This window comes from Ictalurus furcatus, chromosome 7 (genome assembly GCF_023375685.1).
Source record: "Ictalurus furcatus strain D&B chromosome 7, Billie_1.0, whole genome shotgun sequence".
Classification (NCBI taxonomy): domain Eukaryota; kingdom Metazoa; phylum Chordata; class Actinopteri; order Siluriformes; family Ictaluridae; genus Ictalurus; species Ictalurus furcatus.
This window is the reverse complement of record NC_071261.1, coordinates 15,754,417-15,777,207: the sequence shown is the minus strand read 5'-3', so window position 1 is coordinate 15,777,207 and position 22,791 is coordinate 15,754,417. Positions and strand designations below refer to the sequence as shown.

General features: G+C 39.0%; 2 protein-coding genes across 2 annotated transcripts; both read right to left on the bottom strand.

Moving 5' to 3' along the window:
• Positions 1 to 2,688: 2,688 nt before the first annotated feature.
• On the bottom strand, positions 2,689 to 11,314 carry si:ch211-212k18.6 (uncharacterized). The gene is made up of 10 exons (XM_053628903.1): positions 11,039 to 11,314; positions 10,592 to 10,757; positions 10,230 to 10,431; positions 8,306 to 8,436; positions 6,854 to 6,990; positions 6,037 to 6,191; positions 5,674 to 5,880; positions 5,102 to 5,196; positions 4,504 to 4,628; positions 2,689 to 3,451 (listed from the first exon to the last, which is right to left on the bottom strand). Exons 1-10 carry the CDS (start codon positions 11,205 to 11,207, stop codon positions 3,213 to 3,215), a joined length of 1,626 nt encoding a protein of 541 aa, XP_053484878.1. The 5' UTR covers positions 11,208 to 11,314; the 3' UTR covers positions 2,689 to 3,212.
• A 98-nt stretch (positions 11,315 to 11,412) lies between these two features.
• On the bottom strand, positions 11,413 to 21,045 carry LOC128609952 (NACHT domain- and WD repeat-containing protein 1). The gene is made up of 13 exons (XM_053628902.1): positions 18,534 to 21,045; positions 18,240 to 18,448; positions 17,790 to 17,929; positions 17,602 to 17,712; positions 17,303 to 17,467; positions 17,079 to 17,202; positions 16,248 to 16,451; positions 15,236 to 16,107; positions 14,971 to 15,110; positions 14,752 to 14,880; positions 13,534 to 13,877; positions 13,288 to 13,421; positions 11,413 to 11,696 (listed from the first exon to the last, which is right to left on the bottom strand). Exons 1-13 carry the CDS (start codon positions 18,685 to 18,687, stop codon positions 11,564 to 11,566), a joined length of 2,859 nt encoding a protein of 952 aa, XP_053484877.1. The 5' UTR covers positions 18,688 to 21,045; the 3' UTR covers positions 11,413 to 11,563.
• Positions 21,046 to 22,791: the final 1,746 nt, after the last annotated feature.

Here is a 22,791-nt window from a genome sequence, read left to right as displayed (position 1 = left end):
ACATCCATTTTCTGTACTGCTCACAGGGTCATGTGGAACCTAGAGCCTAACCTAGGGAGCTCAGGGCATGAGGCGGGGAGCAAGCCCATTGCAGGGCACAATCATGCACTTCGGACAATTTGGAGATACCAGTCAGACTAGAACGCATGTCATTAGACTGGGGGAGGAAACCGGAGTACCCAGAGGAAACCCCGAAGCATGGGGAGAACATTTAAGCTCCACACACAGAGCAGAGGCAGGAATCAAACCCCCAACCTTGAAGGTGTGAGGCAACATGCTAACCACTAAGCCCTCATGCCCCCCCAAAATAGTTTTATATTTCATTAAAATATATCTACTTTGATCATTCCATTTGTCCACTGTTAAGCCCTTCAGCAAGGCCACTTACCCTATCTGCTCCAGGGGTAATTGTATCAGTACTGAACCTGCACTCTGACCCCTCTGACTTCCTAACAAGCTGAGATATGCGAATAAATAATCTCATTGCATTGTAAATGCATCTTCTTCTACGGGCTTTGCTAAAGTTTTAACTTAACATTACCTCCTGATGGAATTTCAGATTCTTTTGGGAGCTAGCTCCTTATATACTTATATGAGTATATAAAGATGAAAGAGCTAGCTCATTATATCCATAGTCTGGCTAGGATGAGTTCAACAGAACAGCTAAAATACAACCCCAATTCCAAAAAAGTTGGGACAATATGGAAAATACAAAAAAAAAAAGTCATTTGAAAATTCAATTCACTCTGTACTATATTGAAAACACATTATTAACACATTATTTGATGTTTTACTATGTGAATTTAATTTAATTTAATTTAATTTGAAAATATACACTCATTTCAAATCTGATGACTGCAAAAGTTGAGACAGTCGACTGTTTACCACTGTGTGACCACGTTTTCTTTTAATAACACTTATTGAGCGTTTGGACACTGAAGACACCAGTTGGTTAAGTTTAGCAAGCAGAAATTTCCCCCATTCATTCATTATGTATTTCTTCAGCTGTACAACTGTACAGGGCCTTCGTTGCCTTATTTTGCGCTTCATAATGCGCCACAAATTCTCAATCGGAGACAGGTCAGGACTGCAGGCAGGCCATGCTAGCACCTGCACTCTCTCCTGCGCTTATAATCTAGGCAGAATGTGGTTTGGCATTGTCCTGCTCTGGATGGGAGCATATGTTGCTCTAAAATGTGTACATATCTTTCTGCATTAATGATGCCCTCACAGATGTGCAAGTTACCCATGCCATGGGCACTGACACACCCCCATACCATGACAGATGCTGGCTTTTGGACCTGACACTGATAACAGCTGGGATGGTCCTTTTCCTCTTTGGCTCGGAGAACACGACGGCTGTTTTGTCGAAAACTATTTGAAATATTGACTTGTCTGACCACAAAACACAATTCCACTGTGCTACTGTCCATCTCAGATGAGACCGAGCCCAGAGAAGTTGGCGGCGCTTCTGGACAGTGTTGATGTATGGCTTTTGCTTTGCATAGTAAAGCCTTAACTTAATCTGTGGATGCAGCGGTGAATGGTGTTGACTGACAATGGTTTACCAAATTACTCCTCAACCCATATCAGGATATCCATTACAGACTCATGACGGTTTTTAAGACAGTGACGTCTGAGGAATCGGAGATCACGCGCATTCAGAAGTGGTTTTCAGCCTTGCCCTTTACGCACCGAGATTTGACAGGATTCCTTGAATCTTTTAATTATATCGTGCACTGTAGAAGGTGAAATGCCCAAAATCCTACCGATTTGTCTTTGGGGAATGTTGTTCTCAAACTGTTGGATTATTCGCCTACGCATCTGTTGGCAGATTGGTGAACCTCAACCCATCCTTGCTCCTTTTTTGGAGGCTGCTTATATACTATGATTAGACGATTGCCTCACCTGTTTCACATCACCTTATTCCAGCTTGTCACATCATTATTAGTCCTAAATTGCCCATGTCCCAACTTTTTTGGAACATGTTGCATGCATCAATTTCAAAATACACGTTTAACTTAAAAAAAAAACTATGCAGTTGATTAGGTAAAACATCAAATATCTTGTCTTTATATGTTTTTTGTTTAAATACAAGTCAAAGTACTTTTTCGGAATTGGGGTTATTCAGGTTCTGTCCAGTACTGTAACAGAAACATTAAACCTATCATTTAAATCCCAAATATAGTCATTAATAGGATATCGATTTTCATACTGGTTTTACATAAAGCATACTAAAGTAAAACAAATATTATACCATATATACCACTGTTTTTTCTGCCTTTTCTCAAGCATGGTAGTGTTTTGTTGTTTTTTTACACACTTCATTCAACATGGCATTCTTTGTTTCTACTTATTTATTTAAATCCAGATAATTAATTAACAAAAGATTTATTGAAATTAAGACACAAATTATACAAAACAAAAATATTACAAACAAACTTATGACGTGGTCAAAAATCGTCTCTGACCCACCCCATATCTCCCATATCATATCCAACTAATTTCTTTTATAATTAACATAAATTAAATTAGACCAAAACATAAATAAATAATTATAATTGTATATATATATATATATATATATATATATATATATATATATATATATATATATATATATATATATATATATTTAATACTAATTATACTAAAAGAAAAACAGTGTCATAGAAAGTAGAGGAAGTGGTTGTATTTGTATTGCTGTAGATCTTCTGAAGCACACAGGAGGAAGCTGTTTTAATGACGACTCACTTTGTAAGATGTTCATGTGACAAGAAACAGGAACACCTAGTTGCAAAATGTATAGTCATAACCAGCAGTACCAAAAACACGTCAGAAGTCACATAATGTAATCATGACTAAAAATCACATACCTAAATGTTGTAACACTAAAATCTTGTAAATATGTCTTATGTAAAATAAGGCGTCCTTTTCCAACATCAAAAGACATTCTGAATTCAAGATTATTGAAAATAAATCTGAATCTGAATCTATACACAGTCACTCTATGTAGCTGAGGTCTGTAGTTTTATTATAACCTCAGGACCTTGTGACCAATACAACACAAGATGACGACTCCTGTTGCTGACAAGTAGCCTTTCTTCCATTGCTTAGAGTTACTTCCTCAACAATCATGAATCAGCGGTATAGTGTGTTGTGTTATATTATTCACACTTGCAAGCATCTCCTTAACTTGAGCTCTTTGTCTCTCAGTCCTCTTCATCACTGCTACTGGACTCCCCGAACAGTTGGTCATGGCCAGCAAGTTTACCTGTTGTGGTGACCCCTTGTTTGCTAAGGGTCATGCTGATAAGGGTAGAAATGTCACTCAGACCCAAGAGCAGAGTGCAGTTCTCAACACCCACAACAGATACACACTGAATTATGGAGTCTGGAGTGAAGATGGACAACACTGTCCCGGCATCAAGGTCCCACACACTCACCTCATCTGCAGGAAGACTGAGAGTTACTTAGTATGCTGCGGTCAACTATTTAGTACAGATACACTATGTGGCCAAAAGTATGTGGACACCTGACCATCAGACCCATATGTAGTTTTTCCCAAAACTGTTGACATAAAGTTCGAAGTACACAGTTGTATAGAATGTCTTTCTGTGCTGTAATATTAAGGTTTCCCTTCACTGGAACTAAGAGCCCTAAACATGTTCCACCTTGACAATACCCCTGTGCACAAAGAAGGTCCATGGTCCAGTGGCCTGCATAGAGCTCTGACCTCAGCCTCACTGAACACTTTTGGGATGTACACTGACTGCATGGCAGGCCTTCTCACCCGACATCAGTGACTGATCTCACTAATGTTCTTGTGGCTGACTGGGCAAAAATCCCCACAGCTCTGTTCCAAAATCTGCTGGAAAGTGTTCACAAAAGAGTGGAGGCTGTAACAGCAGCAATATGCAATAGGACCAACTCCATATTAATTCCCATAGATTTACAATGGGATCTTTAACACACACATATGGGTGCTGGTCAGGTGTCCACATACTTTTGGCTGTATAACAAGTGCATGGAACATAACCATTATATTCTGTTCAATACAGTAATACAGCAAAATTTCATCTCAGTTATAAGCAATAATTCATGAAAAAATGTCTTACAAAATATCATCACATGCCTAGGAATCCTCCTGACAGATCTATGTGTATGCAACAGTCATAGTGTGAGTAAGAGTGAGACTGAAATCATATTTTGGTCTTACGTTGTCTTGTTATGTTTGAGTAATTGGCAGTAAGTTGAAATTACTTTAAAACCGTAGATAAAATCCCAAGATAAAATCTATTTACATTAACCCAGTTTTCATAAATAATACATAAATAACTTTGCGGCTCATAAATAACTCTTGGGCAGATAAACGTCTATATTAGAGTGCAGAGACAATTTTATGAATGTGCAAGCCTGATGTGGTGTCAGAGATAAAGCACTTAATCACAACAAAAGGCTGCTCCAAAGGCCACTGTAACACATGTTAGTGCTTGATATTACCTGCTAGCAAAATGGCTTTGGCTCCTGCCTTGGTGATGTAAAGCCTGCTGGACACACTCAGCTTCAGGCTCCCATATCCCAAGATGGTCTTGTGTTTTCTCCTAAAAGGCTCCCACACTTTTACTCTAAGAAAGAAATTAAATCCAATAGTTATACCAAATCTACAACTTTGGCTGTGGATTTAACTGTACTGAACAGCCAGTGCCTTGCATAAGTATTCACCCTTTAACTTTTCCACATCATGTAGTGTTACAACCTGGAAATGAACCCATAATACTGAAGTGGGGGGTTGTTATGATTGCATAAGCATTTACCCCCACTACTGTGAAAACACTAAATTAGTTCTGTTGCAACCAGTTGCCATCACATATTTAGCTGACTAGAGTTCACCTCTTGAGTCTCATGGGATCTCAATATTCACAATCATTCCTGGAAGGCCCAAACTCAAAAGCACTCCTGAAAGCTGCTCTGGATAAGGACATCTGCTAAATGTTGTAAATGTAGGTGTAAATGTCTTATGCATTATGGAAATGAACCCCACAAGAAACCTCACAGACTGGGCCTGCTTGGCTCTATGAGTCTACCAGCTACCACATACTTGTTACCCTTGGCAATGCCAAAGGCAATTCTGCTGGCATCGTCTGTGATGGCCACACAACAAATTCCAGGTTCATTTTTCAGTCTCTTTTGCACCTGGATCAACAAAATCACAGAAAAAAAAACTTTTTTTTTTATTTTCATAGTTCATAGACTTATCACACTGTATCATTTCTTATTAGCATTGATATATTAAGTAAAGTATAAAACAAGTCAGTATGTGCTATTATTTGGAAATAATCAGCAACAGGGTGGTGTGATGTTACCACCCCAGTTTATTTTCTTTTCCAATACCATTATGTCCCAAGGTTTTATTCTTCTTAAACCACAGAAATTTGCCAATTAATTTTTAAAAATTAATTAAATGGTCAGTGTTAGGATTCAGGTTAAGAATTCAATAGTGCTATTGTACAGTATAATAACTATTAAGATGAATAATAAAAAACATATGTATTGGACAAACTTTTTAAGTGCCTTAAATTTTCAGGACCACCTTTATGAGGAATTAATAAAGTAAAAAAAAAAAAAAAAAAACTGTGGACATTATTTGAAAAGTTACTGTGTCCAACATACCTTTCCATGCTGTGTGTCCCAGAGAGTGAGGTAAGGAATTCGCTGGGCTTCATTGTAGTTAGAGATGACCAAGTGCCTTCCTGAGTGTGTGAGCGCTGCAGTACGGAGACCCAGAAGGGACCAACAATCTTCAAGTGTGTTCAAGTGCTCCTGGGAGACCACATTGAACACATTCAGGTGGTGGGCAAAGTAGGAACATATTACCACCTGACCAAGAGAAAGAATGGAGTGGAAATAAACAGAGATACCTGAATATATAAGTGTATGATCAGGGAGAGGTGCACAGGCCTATACCTTTACAAAATATGGTTTGACAAAACTGAGACGTTTTAGACAGTGTTTAAAGTTCTCCTCGAACAGTACCTTTTCATCTCCACTGAGGAGGTACTGGTCTATGGAGTTGTATTTCTCCCTCTCTAAGCATTGCTGCATTTCTTTCTCCCTCTGTAACTCACTCTCCTGTCTTCTCTTTCTGGCAGTCTTGCTCTCTGTGCGAAAGTCCCACGGCATTACCAGCTCTGTAGAAGCACACAATGCCCTCCAGGCTCTATTGTCATTTGAAGAATTTTGAAGGAACATATTTTACCAGGACACAGAGTCATCAGTGCTGATATGTGTGCTCTGCAGTATCTGATGGATTGTGAAGTAATTTTCAGATTTTAATAAAGATGCATGCAGGCACAAACTTGGAGAAGTGGAATAGTTTTATTGAAGCTTCATGTACATACGCTGGTGCTGTTCCTTCAAGTTTCAGTCCTCAACTGCCCACATACCAAAAAAACATTTCCCTAAACATCTTACCTAGGTATCTACCTCAAGGTCAGCACAAAGATAAATCTGTCTCCTATGTAGGCCCTGGCAAACACATTCCTGTTCATAATATATTTCCAGTGAGGAGGTTTTCATTAGCACATGAATCCTGGGAAGATTTATTGTATCATAATAAAATTGTAAGTTTATTTTAACTTGACACAGTACATAAGGTTGCATGCATCAAATATTAGTAGTATACATTACTAGTATAATGTATCTGAATGAAATTCATTTTATACAGAGAATAGGCTTACCATATTTCCAATCAGTAAATATGTTGTCATTTTATGTTTAGAATTAATGTCAGCGCTGAACAGTGACATTTCAATTTAACAGGCAATTTTTTTTTTAAAACATGGAGACATACCTGATCTCTCTCTGGTAGGCACATTGAGGGGCTGATTGTCATCAGCCAAGGAGCTGGACAGCAAAGCGTCTTTATGGTTCATTTTAATGCGGCCTTTAATGTAGCCAGAGTCCAGGTCCCAAATTATCAGATGGTCACTAAGGTCAAACATGCAGAAGGATATTGCAACATACTGCCATATCTACAGTGGATATAAAAAGGCTATACACCCCTGTTAAAACTGCAGTTATTGTGATATAAAAAAAATGAAATCAAGATAAATCATTTCAGATTTTTCCCCACCTTTAATGTGACATAGCGACAACAAAAGTCAAGTGAAAAACAAATAAAAACAATTTAGGGTAAAAAAGATCAGGACATTTTTGGGTAAGATTTTATCAACTTAGCACATATTGATTTAGGAATTTTATTCCACCTTTCCTTGCAGAAATGCTGCAGATCGAACACATGCCAAGGATCTCCTGTGCACAGCCCTCTTCGAGTCATTCCACTGGTTTTTGATAGGATTTAGTTCCAGGCTCTGACTGGACCATTAAACAAAGTTGATCTTCTTCTGAAGCCATTCCTTTGTTGACTTGGATTTGTGCTTTAGGTAGTTGTACTGGAAGTTAACATTTTTCTTCATCTTCAGCTGTCTAACAGAGGCCTTCAGGTTTTATGCCAAAATAGAAAAAAGTTTTCATCTGATCCTTTTCATCAGTTTTGGAGGGACAATTTTGTTCTTGATAATGCCACTGTGGTGCTTCATTTCCTCCACTTGCTGATGATGCTTTCATGGTTCAAAACTTTTTTGTAATCCTCTCCTGATCGATACCTTTTCACAATGAGAGCTCATACATGTTTTTAAGCTCTTTACAGACCATGGCCTCAGCAGTTGGAAGAAACCAAGAAGATGGCAAGAAAGTCCTAGAGAAACAGCTGATCTTTATATGTGGTTAATAAGAATCACGTCATTGATGGCAGGTGGATGATAATTAATTTTGAACATGAGTTTGAATGTGATTGGTTAGTTTAGAGCTAAGTGACATGCCCTGTTATAAAGTTGCATAAATGTTGCACAAGTGTGCACACTTATGCAACCAAGTTGTAAGTTTTTTTCTTTCTCTTTTTTCTAAAAAGAAAAAAGACTGCAAACATTTATTTCTTCCCTAAAATGTTTCTATTTGTTTTTCACTTGAATGAAAAACTTTTTCACAGAATGATCTGACATGATTTATCTTGGTTTTACATTTTACATCACAAAAAACTGCCATTCTAATGAGTGTGTAGACTTTTTTAATCCAGTGTATGTAAAGCATACAATATATACACAATATAACATATTGTCAAATCTTTAATTTATGTTTGACACTTGAAAACTACAAGAAGAATGTAAAAAAAAATACATTTAAAAAAGTTAAATTAAAATAATTTAATTTACCTATAAATTAGTTTAATTAAGAGAATTCTAACCGAGTCTCTGACAGGCCAAGCAGTAGCTCCCCCTTCATGAGCAGGTAGTCCTGTTCAGGGCAGGGTACAATGAAAAGGCCAGATTGCTTCTTAATGTAGCTTCTTGATAGAAGATCATACACCAGAAGGGTCTACATAGGCCCAAAAAAAAAAAATAATAAAAATTTGAAGCATATTTTTTTCAAGCTTCAGTATTACCAAGAGTTCCAAACTAATGGCTTTGATTGGCACAAGTGTACTATTTTTTTGTAGCATTATAGATAGTTTATATGCAGTATATTAGATTACATATTACATTGATTTTTTATATACAGATGAGTGACAAAATTAAAGGGAAAAACTGTGACTCTGTCATCCTTTGGGTCTATATGTGCTCAGGTGGCTCAATATAAATCAGTGACCAATCACCTTTATCCTATGATGAAAAATTTGTATCCTGATGGGCGTGGTCTCTTCCAGAATGACAATGTCTCCATCCACAGGGCACAGGGGCTCACTAAATGGTTTTATGAGGGTAAAAATCCTATGCTATGACTTTCACAGTCATATCATACCCAACTGAACACCTATGGGAGATTTTGGACTAGCATGGTAGACGGCGTCCTCCACCATCTTCATCAAAAGACCGATTGAGGGAATATCTTTTGGGAAAATGGTGTTGATCCCTCCAGTACAGTTACAGAGATTTTTAGACTCGGTGCCAAGCTTCACTGATGCTGGTTTGCCATGCTCCAACATCTTAGTAAGACACTTTATGGGGTTTTTTGTTTGTTTTTTTGTCATCCATATATATATATTGCCAAGTCCTCTAAGGTAAAGTTATTAGCAAGAAAGTACATTTATTGCATAGGATTATAAATATTGAATTTACTATTGATTCTTTATTTCCATACAAGGACATAAAGAACACATTAGTAGTGTTTTGTAATTAAGCAGGGGACCTAGCAGTACAAATCCCACGTATACTTGTAAAAGCCTGTGATTATCCCATATAAACTCAGCAACATAAGAAATGTCCCTTTTTCAGGAGAGTGTATTTTAAAGATAATTTTGTAAAATCAGAATAAGCTTTACAGATCTTTATTGGAAAGGGTTTAAACAGTGTTTTTCATGCTTGTTCAATGAACCATAAACAGTTATTGCACATGCACCTGTGGAACAGTCCTTAAGACACGAACAGTTTACAGGTGGTAGGCAATTAAGGTCACAGTTACAATAATGTAGGACACTAAAGAGACTTTTCTACTGACTCTGAAAAACACCAGAAGAAAGATGCCTAGGGTTCCTGCTCACCTGCATGAACAAAGCAATAAACTCTAATGTCTGTAATGTAAGAGGCCTAAGACAGGGCTACAGGGAGACAGGAAGGACATCTGATCGTCCTTGTAATGGAAAATTTACATGTAACCATGTCCCCCCCAGACATGATCGAGAACTTGCAAATGTCTTGGTGGAAGAGTGGAGTAACATCTCACAGCAAGAACTGACAAATCTGGTGCAGTCCATGAGGATGAGATGCACTGTAGTACTTAAAACAGCTGGTGAACACACCACATACTGGCTGTTAATGACTGTTACACATACTGACTTGATATCGACTCCACTTTGTTCAGGGACTCATTATTCCATTTCTGATTATCAAATGTCTGTGAAACTTTTTCAGTTTATGTCTCAGTTGTTGAATTTTTTTATGGTAATACACATATTTACACATGTTAAGAAATTTGCTGCAAATAAAAGCAGATGTATGTGAGAGGACATTTTTTTTTTTTTGCTGAGCTTAATTATGTAATATGCAAAGGGTCATATGCAAAGGAATAACTTATACTGCAAAATATAGCATGACAAGTTTAAAAGACTTGTTTTTTAAAGCCTTTTTCAATTATCATCATTAACTGCAGTACATTTGGAATTACAGTTGTACCTGATAAACTGGTGTGGGTGTATCAGTGAAGGTGGCAGTGCCATGGTCAGTCAGGATGTAAAGTTTGAGGTCTCGCACCAAAACAACATCAGCACTGGTGAATAAGCTGTGTTCCACCCGGACAGGCCGAGTCCTGAACCGTGCTCGCCTTATGTTCCACACCCGCACCGTACCAGGGCGTGTGCTGCGACACACTACATAACTGTATACAGTATGTGCAAAAATGATCAACTACACTCTTGTATAATTACATTATATTGTATTCTGAGTGATTGATTGTTTTTCAGTTATGGTATTCAACTCAAACATTAAGGTACGTTAGTAAATACAGTATTATGTTATATTAGTATGTGAGTGTCTACCTGGGATATTTATCCATAGGTATAATCTTCTGAATGCCGTCACTCTGTACTCTGTGGATGTTGTATGTGAGAGACTGGTCATTGATTCTGGTAGCCAGATTCCACAGGCGCAGGTATCGCTCTCCCATACAGAACCCCACACAGAAACGCAGGTCAGAACATATACCTACACATACAAAATAGTTGTAAACAAATGCTCATACTAGGTTACAGCTACTGTACTACAGCTACATCTCTATATAAGGTGCCATATTCAATGCAGTATCAAAATATTTGATCTTTTTTCTAAATAAATATATTTGTTTCATGTTCTAAGTATATGTATCATAAGGTTATGAAAAATAAATAACACATACTTAAATTACACATAAATTACTACAAAAAAATTATTTCTGCAATGTAGGTTTAATGTCCAAACTGTATAAGGTACTATGTGTCCTGACCAACCTGCAGTCAGAAGGCCAGGGAATCGTGCCATATGTTTATGATCTTCAGTCTCTAGATTCCAGGTATTGATTTCTGTGGTTCCGTTATGAGGTGAGGGGCAAAAGACCACTATATGGGAGCCACCCTTATTGATAGTAACATGGGAAATGTAATCCTGACCGCAGCCCATAATAGAGCGCAGGTACTGAAAAGAAGAAGTGCTGAAGAGCTCGATGTGTATTATATCACTGTGTCTCTTATAGGGATACCTTATACATTAGAAAGGAAAGGACAGACTTCAGCTTTTTGATAGTGAATATAATAGTATGACAGGTCCATGATAATAAAGGGTAAATAAATAAATAAATAAATAAATAAATAAATAAATAATACGCTGTGTGCAAATACTTACTTGAGAAATGTAATTTCTTTATACTAATACATTTAGCTAACATTATAACAGCTCTAAAAGAGGTTTAAAAAGATGACAAGTTATGTACTATAAGCAATATTACTATATGCAACATGAAGTGTAAAAACGTGCAGTTACCTGCAGAAGAGCAGGAAGTACTGAGAGTTCATTTCCACAGCTTGTAGGGAAGCAGCTTGATGCTGAGCTTTTAGAGTAACCAATAGTGACCCTGTTCTAGCACTGAAAACAGCAGCCTCTCTGCCACTTCTGAGAAAAACAGAGAGGAAAAAATACACAGACTTAAAATGTGAAAAACAGACAGAAACTGTGACCAGGTTCCCATTAAAAACTGCACCAGTGCTAGTAGTGTCAATAAAGTCTATTTAACGTCCGCCACAATGACTCTGTTGCCAGAGCAGTGCATTAACAAACCTAAATGCTTTAAACAGCCTGTTATTGTGGCCTATCGGGTTTTTCAATTGTCCCTGTAGTCATTCCAAAACAACTCTCGGTGCATTCAAAATAACATAATACAAACTGGTTTCAGTTATTAATATACACTCACTGAGCACTTTATTATGAACACCGGTACACCTACTTATACATGCCATTATCTCATCAGCCAATCATGTGTCAGCAGTGCAGTGTAATGTAATGTAATTAAAACCATGTAGATATGGGCCAGCAGCTTCAGGTAATGTTCACATCAAGCATCAGAATGAAGAAAAAATGTGACCTCAGCGATTTTGACATGGTTGTTGGTGCCAGTTGGACTGGTTTGAGTATTTCTATAACTGCTGATGTTCTGGGATTTTCACACACAATAGTCCCTAGAGGTTATACACAGAATGGTGTGAAGACACAAAGTATCCTGTGTGTGGAAGGTCAGCAGGCTGAAGCACCTTGTTGATGAGAGAGATCAGAGGAGAATGACCAGACTAGTTTGAGCTGACAGGAAGTCTATATTAACTCAAAATAAGCACCCTTTACATCCAAGGTGAGCGGAAAAGCATCTCAGACTGCACAACACATTAAACCACTCCTGTCAGCCAAGAACATGAATCTGAAGCTATCATGGGCACAGACTCACTGAAAAAGACCAGGCGATTTTTTTTTTGTAAATATTCAACTGTCCAGTTTGGGTGATTAGCTGTTACGCTAATTAAATAACTGCATGAATGTGCAGGTGTACCGGTTTTCCTAATAAAGTGGACGTTGAGCGTAATTCTGGACACATGCAACAATTCAGTAAGAACTCTCTTGGCATTAAAATCACAATGCAATCTATTATTTGCAATAACTACAACTTTAAACAGTCAATCGAGTGACATATTACTCATCATGTGTGGGAGATACTTCCTATCTGTTTCGTTATAATAGTAGAACTAATGCCGTAGTTTCATCATCCATACGTTTATTTAATCCTATTAGTGATTCACAATTGAAGGAAAGATACATATTTGTGCGAAAACCCAGCACTACACACTGGTGCTATGGATGTGATTGGTAACTATTAGAAGTGATGACACAAACACTTGTGAAGAATGAAAATGAATATTCGAACAGGTCTCTGCATGACCAGGCGATTCAAATCAGTTCAGAAAGTGCAACAGTGTCATTTTAAGCATGGCTGATATTAAATGACATATGTAATAGTAAAACTGAATTAATAAAAGTGAAACTCCATAACTACACACTTAACAAGTCATTGTGGTTATATACAGTATGTAGGTGTGTGAGGAAGATACACAAGCATGAATTTGATTTTCATTAGAATGTTATTAGTTGAGCTTTTATACAATTAGTCTTAGCCTTATATTGTATAGATTGTGTGGTTTACTGACCTATATATACTAACCTATATCCAAAGAGGACATAATCTTTAACAGAGTTGTGAGAGATCAGAATGGAGTTGTCTTTGTGAATGGGGTCACAACCAAGAGTGAGGTTCACACAGTGAAGCAGTGAACAGGACATGGCTAAATCAAACACCTAACAATAAAAAATAAAGAGAACAAGAAGTTTGTTGCAGAGTTCCCCAATAATTACTATGCATAGATAACATTTCAACATCTAACACAGTGGTGTACTGAAGGTGTCTTACCTTGACTATGTGCCTGCCATCATAAAAGACCACCAACAATCGTCCATCACAGGTACATGTGATGAGAGGAACATCCATTGACAGTGAATCTGTATAAAGCACCTTTCCAGAGTGTACCTCTTGCACTGTAAGTCTGTGTCCCATCCTTAGTACCAACACTGTGTCTTCCAGACAGAGAGCGAGCGCTTCAGGAGCGCAGTATGGATTAGAGCCCACTGAACTGGGTATGGTTTTGGCAAGGGTTACTGAATCGTCCAACTTCCAGAGGTTAAGAGTTCCATCCACAGAGCATGATACTGCATGATACTGACCAAGGGCCAGTGCTTTTACAGGGCTCATATGACCTATAGACAAGGTATGGTGCCAATCATATCAAAAGGAGAGAATTTCACCTATTTTACATAAAAACAATTTGGAGAGCAATTTACCTAATTACATTATAAGTCCAAAAGTATAAGAGAAAGAAAGTAAGAGCTTTCAACCCTTACAGATAATCAGAAAGGCAAGCGAATATTTTTATTTCCTCTGGGAACTTAGCTTCATTAGATCATGTACTTTTCTTATTTGTCACATTCCAGTTCATCCCTTTCCATATTACCTGTAGATTACATAAATCATACTTTATAGAAAGTCTTGCCAATGTGTTTTTTCCTGTTTACTCATTTTGAACTTCATCTCTTTGTGGGTGTGACTATGGTTAAATTTGCAAATAGAAACACTTAAAGTAGCAAATTTAAAATGTGCACTGTATAAATAATATTGAAAAGACTGACCTTCCAGATCGTGCAACACAAAAGCATTTAGGAAACTAAATCCAAATGAATGCCACATCAGTGTTTGCACCCCAAAACTCTAACTGATGTCTCATGATTCCTCACTTGTATCTCAAATGTACCCTGGAAAGGGGGTGTCAACCCTTTGCAGGGCACAATCGCACACACATTCACACACCATAGACAATTTGGAAATGCCAATCGCATGTCTACAACACATGTATTTGGACTGGGGGAGGAAACTGGAGTCCCCGGAGGAAACCCCTGAAGCATGGGCAGAACTTGCAATCTCTGCACACACACAGAGGTGGGAATCAAAATCCCAACCTTGGAGGTGCGAGGCAAATGTTCTAACCACTAAGCCACCCGTAATGTATATATGCAATAATATTTTGCTTAAGCTTAACTGAGAGTGTAAACAATGTTATCAGCAACACAGTTCTACCTGCAAGCAGAGTGTGTGTTATTCCTCCTGGTGGCAGGAGGCAGCTGTAAGACGGCACCAGGACAGGCACTGATGAAAATTGGCACTGTGTCAACAAATCATGCAAGTAAGAGAAGCGCTGAGGGTCACCTGCAGTGGCATGCCAAGGCAATAAAGAACTGTCAATGCAGAGAAAGCCACCACTAACTGTAAAATGTTTCATGTGCATATTCACAATACCTGGAGCCACAGGCTTATCCTGGGCAGTGATGTGGAGGAGACGCCCCAGTAATTGAGATGCCAGTTGGCATGGGTCTTTCAACAGCACAGGGCGTGAGAGACAGAGAGCCTGGGCCAAAACATCTATATCAGGCAACTCTCTGTAGCACAAACACCAAAAGCACAAATGCACACAGAAACTGATTACACATTACTACATCTTAAAACCCAATTTAATATAATTCTACTAGACACACATATAGATCCATATTTCTAAGTATCTTACTTATCTGGCATGACAGCAGCTTTCAAATCCTCTTCTACATGGCTGATGGACAGACCCCAGACTTTATGCAGCAGGAACTCGTAGTTAAAGAGGCACTGGCTGAGCAGAAACTGAATCTGGCCTGAATGTATGAGATGGTAGGGCAGTCCGTGAAGCTTACGCAAATTAAACATATAACTTTTCCTGCCATCATCCTCTCTACTCCATGCAAGTGGCTGGAAAATATGACTATCAGAAGCACTGCAGCTGAAATAATCTGCAAAGTCTGCATGGATAGCCCTCTTTGAGTCTTCTGTTTTCAGATAACGTTGTGTGATGACATGGCTGAATTCAGTGTGGGTCCAGCACAATACCCATGTCCCATCACTTTCCACCTCCATAATGTGATACCTTAGTTCCCACCTCAGCCGGGCCAAAATACCATAAGGTACACTGGGATATCCTGAGGGGCTTGAAGGTTGATTGTATAACTGTGTAAGCTCCCGAGCAACCCGCCTGTCTTGTCCTAACAGTTTCAGAAGTTCCTCTTCTGTCACACCACCACGTGAGAGTGAGATCAGTGATGTGGCACGCCGCACCAGATTCTCACCATACTTATGCTCTAAACATGCCAAAAGGTTCAGGAAAAGACTTCTTAAATCCTCAGGAAGGGAGAGCTGTTCTGGTGAGGAGAAAGAAGTCCATGTTCTGCTTTCACTGTAGGCAAATCTAAGATACACAGGAAAAGGACAGAAGAGACACGAGCGCAGTAAGAGGCCCCACTGGTCCTCTTGAAGCTGATAAGAGTCAGACGCAAGCTTACAGGCCAGACTGGCTTTGATTTCCTCACTGCTCAGAGGAGGAATGGCAAGAACTGAGACCTTAGATTGGGTCTGTAAGAGATGGGAGAAGGATGTAAGAAGGCAAGGAAAGAAACAAAGAAATAAAGAAATAATGAACAGATGGAGAGAATATGGAAAAATAAGACCCATTTTCCCATGCTATACTCAGAAGTTGTGGAGAAAAGGGGCACCTGTAGCAAGTGGGCCGAAGTGGATTGTGTATTGGCAGACAGAACAGCGTAAACATGTTGAGGTAGTGGAGTGTAGAGCCAGGACAGATCAGCTTCATGTTCTTCACTCAGCTCATCCAGACCATCGAGCACTAGAGCCAGAGGTCTGTTCTCATTCACCAACATCAACAACGAACGTAGCTCGTTGCACAGCTGTGCCAAAGACTGTGGGGTGAGAAGCAGACTTAATTAGAGACACTGCACTCAGAATGTATCAACTGTAGTGCAACTCAGTGGTGGCATGTCCACAGGGGCAGGTGGGGCAGAGCCTCAACATTTATATCAGCCTTTAAACAATTGTTGAATGTTGAATGGCTTCAAGTGCTCAATCACAACTCTATACAAATTACCTCTTTTGACTGACCAATGATTTTAAAAAGAATTGAAATGTGACAGATATAAACTGAATGTGACCTTGTTTCCTATGTAATATATATATATATATATATATATATATATATATATATATATATATATATATATATATATATATATATATATATATATTAGATGCCTGTGTGTGCACTGTGCACCTCACACACTTGAACAGTAGCAATGAGAATCACACCTGCTGTATTGAACACAGTTGATGAGCAAAGGTACATCTAAAACCTTTCAAAATGACACATGTGAAAAAAAATCTATGGTCCCAAGTCACTGCTAGTGCTAGTGGTTTATATAAGAAGAGAGTTCCTTAGAGAGCTTATATAAATAGAGAAGTGCCTTACTGGGTCAAGTCAAAGACAATAAAAATAATGTAATAATGCTAGGAAAACTGGAGTGATCAGTTACCTCTGATATTTCTGTGTTTTTGCAGTAGACTTCTGCTATCTGTGTACAAAGCTTTTGCAGGAGAAGACGTACATTTCTGCTGTCTGATGTCAGTCCAACAAAACACACCAGCACCGTCACATCTCTGAGATTAAACAGGACGAAAACCAACTGAGGGATCTAATGGACCATACTCATCCATACTTTAACTTTTGTTGATCTCTGAAATGCCTTTTTTTGCCTACCCAGGTATCCAAGTTGGTAAAAGCTGTGTCACTTTGGCAAGGATGGTGCTTTTCCCTAAACCTGTCTCTCCTAACAGCAGCAAAGCATTCTGGGAGGAAGCTGACTTTTGCAGGGCATCCCTCACTTCCTGCAGGAAGTTCTGCCTAAGCTCAAAGCTCTGTGCTCTGCAAAAAAAAGAATAAATAAACCTAATTCAATCAGTGAGGAACTTATATTATTACAATAATATAAGAAAAGAACCGCATATGGTCATTCAAACTAAACAACAATAAAACCATACAAGTAGTTTGAAACTCACAGTGTTTTTCCATGTTTAAGGTGAAGCTGAATCTCCTCCTGAATTTGAGTTTGTGAAGCTTCTTTTCTCATGATATCAAAAGAGCTTTTGATTGGTTTTATGTGCATCACCCTGAAACAAAAATGACCATATTTAACCTGTCCTCTCTACATTCTGGTAAAGAACAACCCATCTTTTAACATCTATACCTGTTGAAGGCTGCCATGACTGTGCGTAGGAAATGGGAACAGAGACGTTCTGTGTAGAACTGATGTGATCTGTTATGTTTGGGGCTGAGACCTTTCCTCCCCCAGCTCACGTTAATCTCGTAGATATTAGTGTGTCGTAGCTTCAAGATGAAAGCACAAACAGAGACATGTTTATATGACCACATATACACAATTGCATTTATACCACCATCAACATTATCATCAACCAGTTGAGGGCATAGCTCTTGGAAGAATGGTGTTTATCCCTTCAGTACTGTCCCGGAGATGTGCAGAATCTATGGCAAGACACACTGAAGCTGTTCTGGTGGCACATGAAGGCCTAACCCCTTACTGAAACACTTTTATTGAGTCATTTTGACCTGAACAGAACATAATGTTTAACTATCTCCTATTATCATTGTTAAGCAGATAAGTAATCCCCTACTTTACCTTGCTGTGAATGTTGTGGATGAAGTTCTGCTGTGCTTGATACAGGGTGTGGTTGAGTTCTGCTCTTCCTTTCTGCAGGTCAATGAACTGTGAGGCATATTCACTCTTCAGGTTATATAGCAGGTCAGTGATGGTGCGCTTATAACAGTGACTGTACTCCTCAGCAGGGAGCTTTGCTCCAAAGCCCTGTTCTGCCTCACAGTCCAATACTGAAATACAAAAAGCAATGTACATTTATTGAAATAAATTATGTCCACTCTGTTTATTTCACATGGAAAGAAACACCATACATACCTGTCCTAAGCAGGCATAAGGTTTCTGCCTCTCCAATAGCTTCTGGCCCGTTACGCTGCAGCACTCTACATATTTGCTTACAGGAAAAATGCCATGCTTTCCTTGCTGCTATCCTACGCTCCCCATCACAGCTCAGGAAGTCAGGGTGGTGCATACTGATGTTCGTAGAAACACCAGGAAAAGCAATCAGTTAGTTTGAACACTTCTAATCGTCATTCTGCTCGATGACATCACACTAATATGGAATAAATTGGTCCAAACCATTTCTGTCTCTATTATTTCAAACCCGAGTTACACATACAAGCACGTACACTATATGGCCAAAAGTATGTAGACACCTGACCAATCATACCCATATGTGTTTTTTGAACATCCCATTTGCTGTTATAATAACCTCCACTCATCTGGGAAAACTCTCCACTAGATTTTGGAGTGTGACTGTGGGGATTTGCCCATTCAGCCACAAGAGCATTAGTGAGGTCAGGCAGTGATGTCAGGTGAGGAGGCCTGGGGCACAGATGCCATTCTTGTTCATCCCAAAGGTGTTGAGTGGGGTTGAGGTCAGGGCTCTGTGCAGACAACCCAAGTTCCTCTACTCCAACCTTGGCAAACCATGTTGTTAAAGACCTCACTTTGTGGACAGGGCATTTGTCATGCTGGAACATGTTTGGGCCTCTTAGTTCCAGTGAAGGAAACTGTAATGCTGCAGCATACAAAGACATTATATATAACTGTGTGCTTCCACATTTCTGGCAACATTTTGGGGAAGGCCCACATATATAGGTGTAATGGTCAGGCATCCACAAATTTGTGGCCATATAGTGTATTTCAGAGTAAATACTGTGAATGGGAAAAATGGCATACCCATTCCATCCATCCATCTATGCATCCATCCATCCATCCATCCATCCATTCCATCGATACATTCTCTATACCGCTTATCCTACAGCGTCACGGGGAACCAGGAGCCTATCCCAAGGCGGGGTACACCCTGGACAGGGTGCCAATCCATCGCAGGACACAATCACATACACATTCACACATGCCAATCACCCTACCATCCATGTCTTTGGACTGGGAGAGGAAACCAGAGTACCCGGAGGAAACCCCTGCAGCACGGGGACTACATGCAAACTCTACACAAAGGGTCAAGGCGGAAATCGAACCCCCAAGCCTGGAGGTGTGAGGCGAAAGTGCTAACCACTAAGCCACTGTGCGCCCATGCCCATTCCAATTTATGCTTAATTTTCAGATTAATATAGGTTTTTATCATTCTGATAACTGCTAACAGGCCTTTATGAGGGCTAATCCCCACCACTGTATTTAACTTTTCTAAAGAATTAAAACATTGGAAGCATATACTGTAAATACTTGAAGATACACACTGAGAATTAAGACCAAAAAACAACAACAAAGAAACCTTGAACTGTCAGTTTCAAGACTGGTCTAACTGGCTTAACTGCTCATTCAATGGCCACTAAACACCATATACCTGTTACATTTACATTTACATTTCTTCATTTAGCAGACGTTTTTATCCAAAGCCACTTACAAATGAGGTCCAAATGAGGTCCATTATCATGCCTGCAGAACGTACCATGGAAACCAAAAGAGTGTCCTTTATCTACCCAACTCTACAACACAACAATGGATATTCGCTTCTCAAATCTATATCAGCTCAACAAGTTGTTCAGCATTTTCTTTTTCAATGTTACAGTTGTTAAAAACAAGAAGGCAATTGTAGACAAATACAAGTTTAACCACACTATAAGCACAACACAAAATCTAAACAATACCAAAAAAAAACCCTGGGGAAATTTACGTGTGGTTTTCAGATACATCACATGTCATGTTTCACACAGTTTCACATGCAGCTAATGGGCTTTTATTTTCACGTGATTTTTTTTTAACACAATCAGTCTGTTGAATCAACAACCTTTCGTTCACACTGCACCCAGCATAAATTGATATTAATAAGACAAATTCATTTTTACAGTAAAATGAACTTATAACTAACTTCTGAAAACTGAGCATATGAACTAAATTACTTCTTTACTGTCTACCTGACAGGCAGCAGGCGGTACACAGATGGAACTGTGTTCTCATCTAGCCGGTACCATGTCAGCAAGAGGGTCAAATCCCGATCAAAGTCTGCCCAACATCTTGCTAAGCAGGCCTCTTCTCCATCTTCTCCATAGGAATTGGTGTTTTCGCCTATTAAAGCAATGCTTCCTGAAATCCCATCCTTTTCAGACCCCTCTGGCTCCGGTGTAAGACTATCAGTACTGCTACCGGTAATGCTAAATTGAGTTTCAGTGGGTGTTTCTTCCAAGTCTGACTGCCTCTTGGAAACTCTTTCCCTGTCTCTTGTAATAATTTTTAAAATTGCTTCAAAGTCTTTTTGGGAGATGGTGGTTGGTAATGACTGGAACTCATACTTCTGACCTGTGAACAGCTGTGGAAATACAGCAGTGGAATGAAGGGAATAAAAATAGAAAAACCATTGTGTCCATAATTAAGTATATTGATTTCTTCATTAAATTCAGTATTTTTACAATTGCTGATAAAGATAAGGTAAGAAAGTCAGGGAGACTCACAAAAAAGTTTGGCCCCACTGTCTCTTGGCACTTCTTAAGCATCTCTAAATGCAACTCTATTGAATCATGGTGGTCAGTAACGGGGTCTTCCACACCTCTGCGCAGGTCCACCATTCTGAAATCATATCCTCTCTGCTTACAGTAGAAGTACAACTGAGGATACACGCTCTCCATCAGCGCAGTACGCTCTACAACTGTATCTACAAATGTTTTAAAAAACACACTCAACCTCTATTCAAAAACAGCATTAAAATCTATTTACCTTTTTATAAAGATAATGGAACTGCACTCTTACACTTTGGGGCAAAAAAAATGAGCCAAGGTTCTTTTAGCCCAAAAATGTCGATCATTCAAAGTTAGAAAAGTTACCAAGCAATACTGAAGCAATAATTGCTTTTGTTGGATTTGCTATAAACATTGAAATATCTAAATAAAATTCTCTTATGAATAATTAATTCTTTGGCATACACTTGCAGCCATTATATTTTACATATAGATGCAAGAGTGGAAAACACTTGAGTAAATATATTTTGGTACTACTGTATACTTGTTATCTTGGTATGATATCTCGGGACGAGCCTCAAGAAAACTGTTAGGATTTCAGAATCTATATCCCGGGACGAGCCCCCAGAAAACTGTTAGGATTTCAGAATCTATATCCCGGGACGAGCCCCCAGAAAACTGTTAGGATTTCAGAATCTATATCCCGGGACGAGCCCCCAGAAAACTGTTAGGTTCAGGCACAATCGCACGCACACTCACACACCCATTCACACACTACGGACAATTTAGAGATGCCAATCAGCCTACTACGTATGTCTTTGGACTGGGGGAGAAACCCAGAGTACCTGGAGGAAGCCCCCAACGCATGGCCATGGCCTTCTCATGTTATACAGAGTTGTAGCACTACATTTATCCCTGTGTGTTTGAATATACTGTAGATAAGCCACTGGACTGCAGTGTGAAATTTGAGGATGGTAGAACTCCATCTAAGGGCTTGGGGCAGGTTTTGTTAATTTGTTATCTGTAACTGGCTATATTTAACTAAGTTGACCTGATGTCTTTGTCAATGCCAGGTTAGACTATAAATGAATTTCAGGAGGTTGTATGATTACATGTATCCATTATTCATCTTCGGTGGTTGTCATTCTTACCTTTATATCCCCCACACAAATAAATCATAATCCTCCTCTTGACATGACAATGTCTATCTGTCTCCCATTGCAGGGAATTTGTTCTTATACAGTCCTGCACATTTTCATCCCATTTCTTAGAATGTGAACTATCTCTCTTCTCAAGTTGACATCCTCTACATGTTCCCAGGGAAGAGCCCAGGAGTGGTGCCTTGTCTGCACAATATGGAAAAGCACAAAAGTCTTCTTTGTCCCACTTCTCCTCCATTATTAAGCTCGGCAGAGACTGTGGATCAATGTCCAATGAGCCTGCAGCCCCGCTGACATTAAATGTGGTCTTCAGAGCCTTGTCCTCAAATTTAAACATTATTGATTAGTGGAAGGTTCTTTTAAATGTCCACACTATATTTCTAAAAGATAATTAGTTCCTCACCTTCAACAAAAAGCTTTTTGTGATCAATGAGGTCAAATCGTCATCTCTCTCCTTTCCAGGAGACAAATAATGGCAGGAAGTCTTTAAATGTCGCT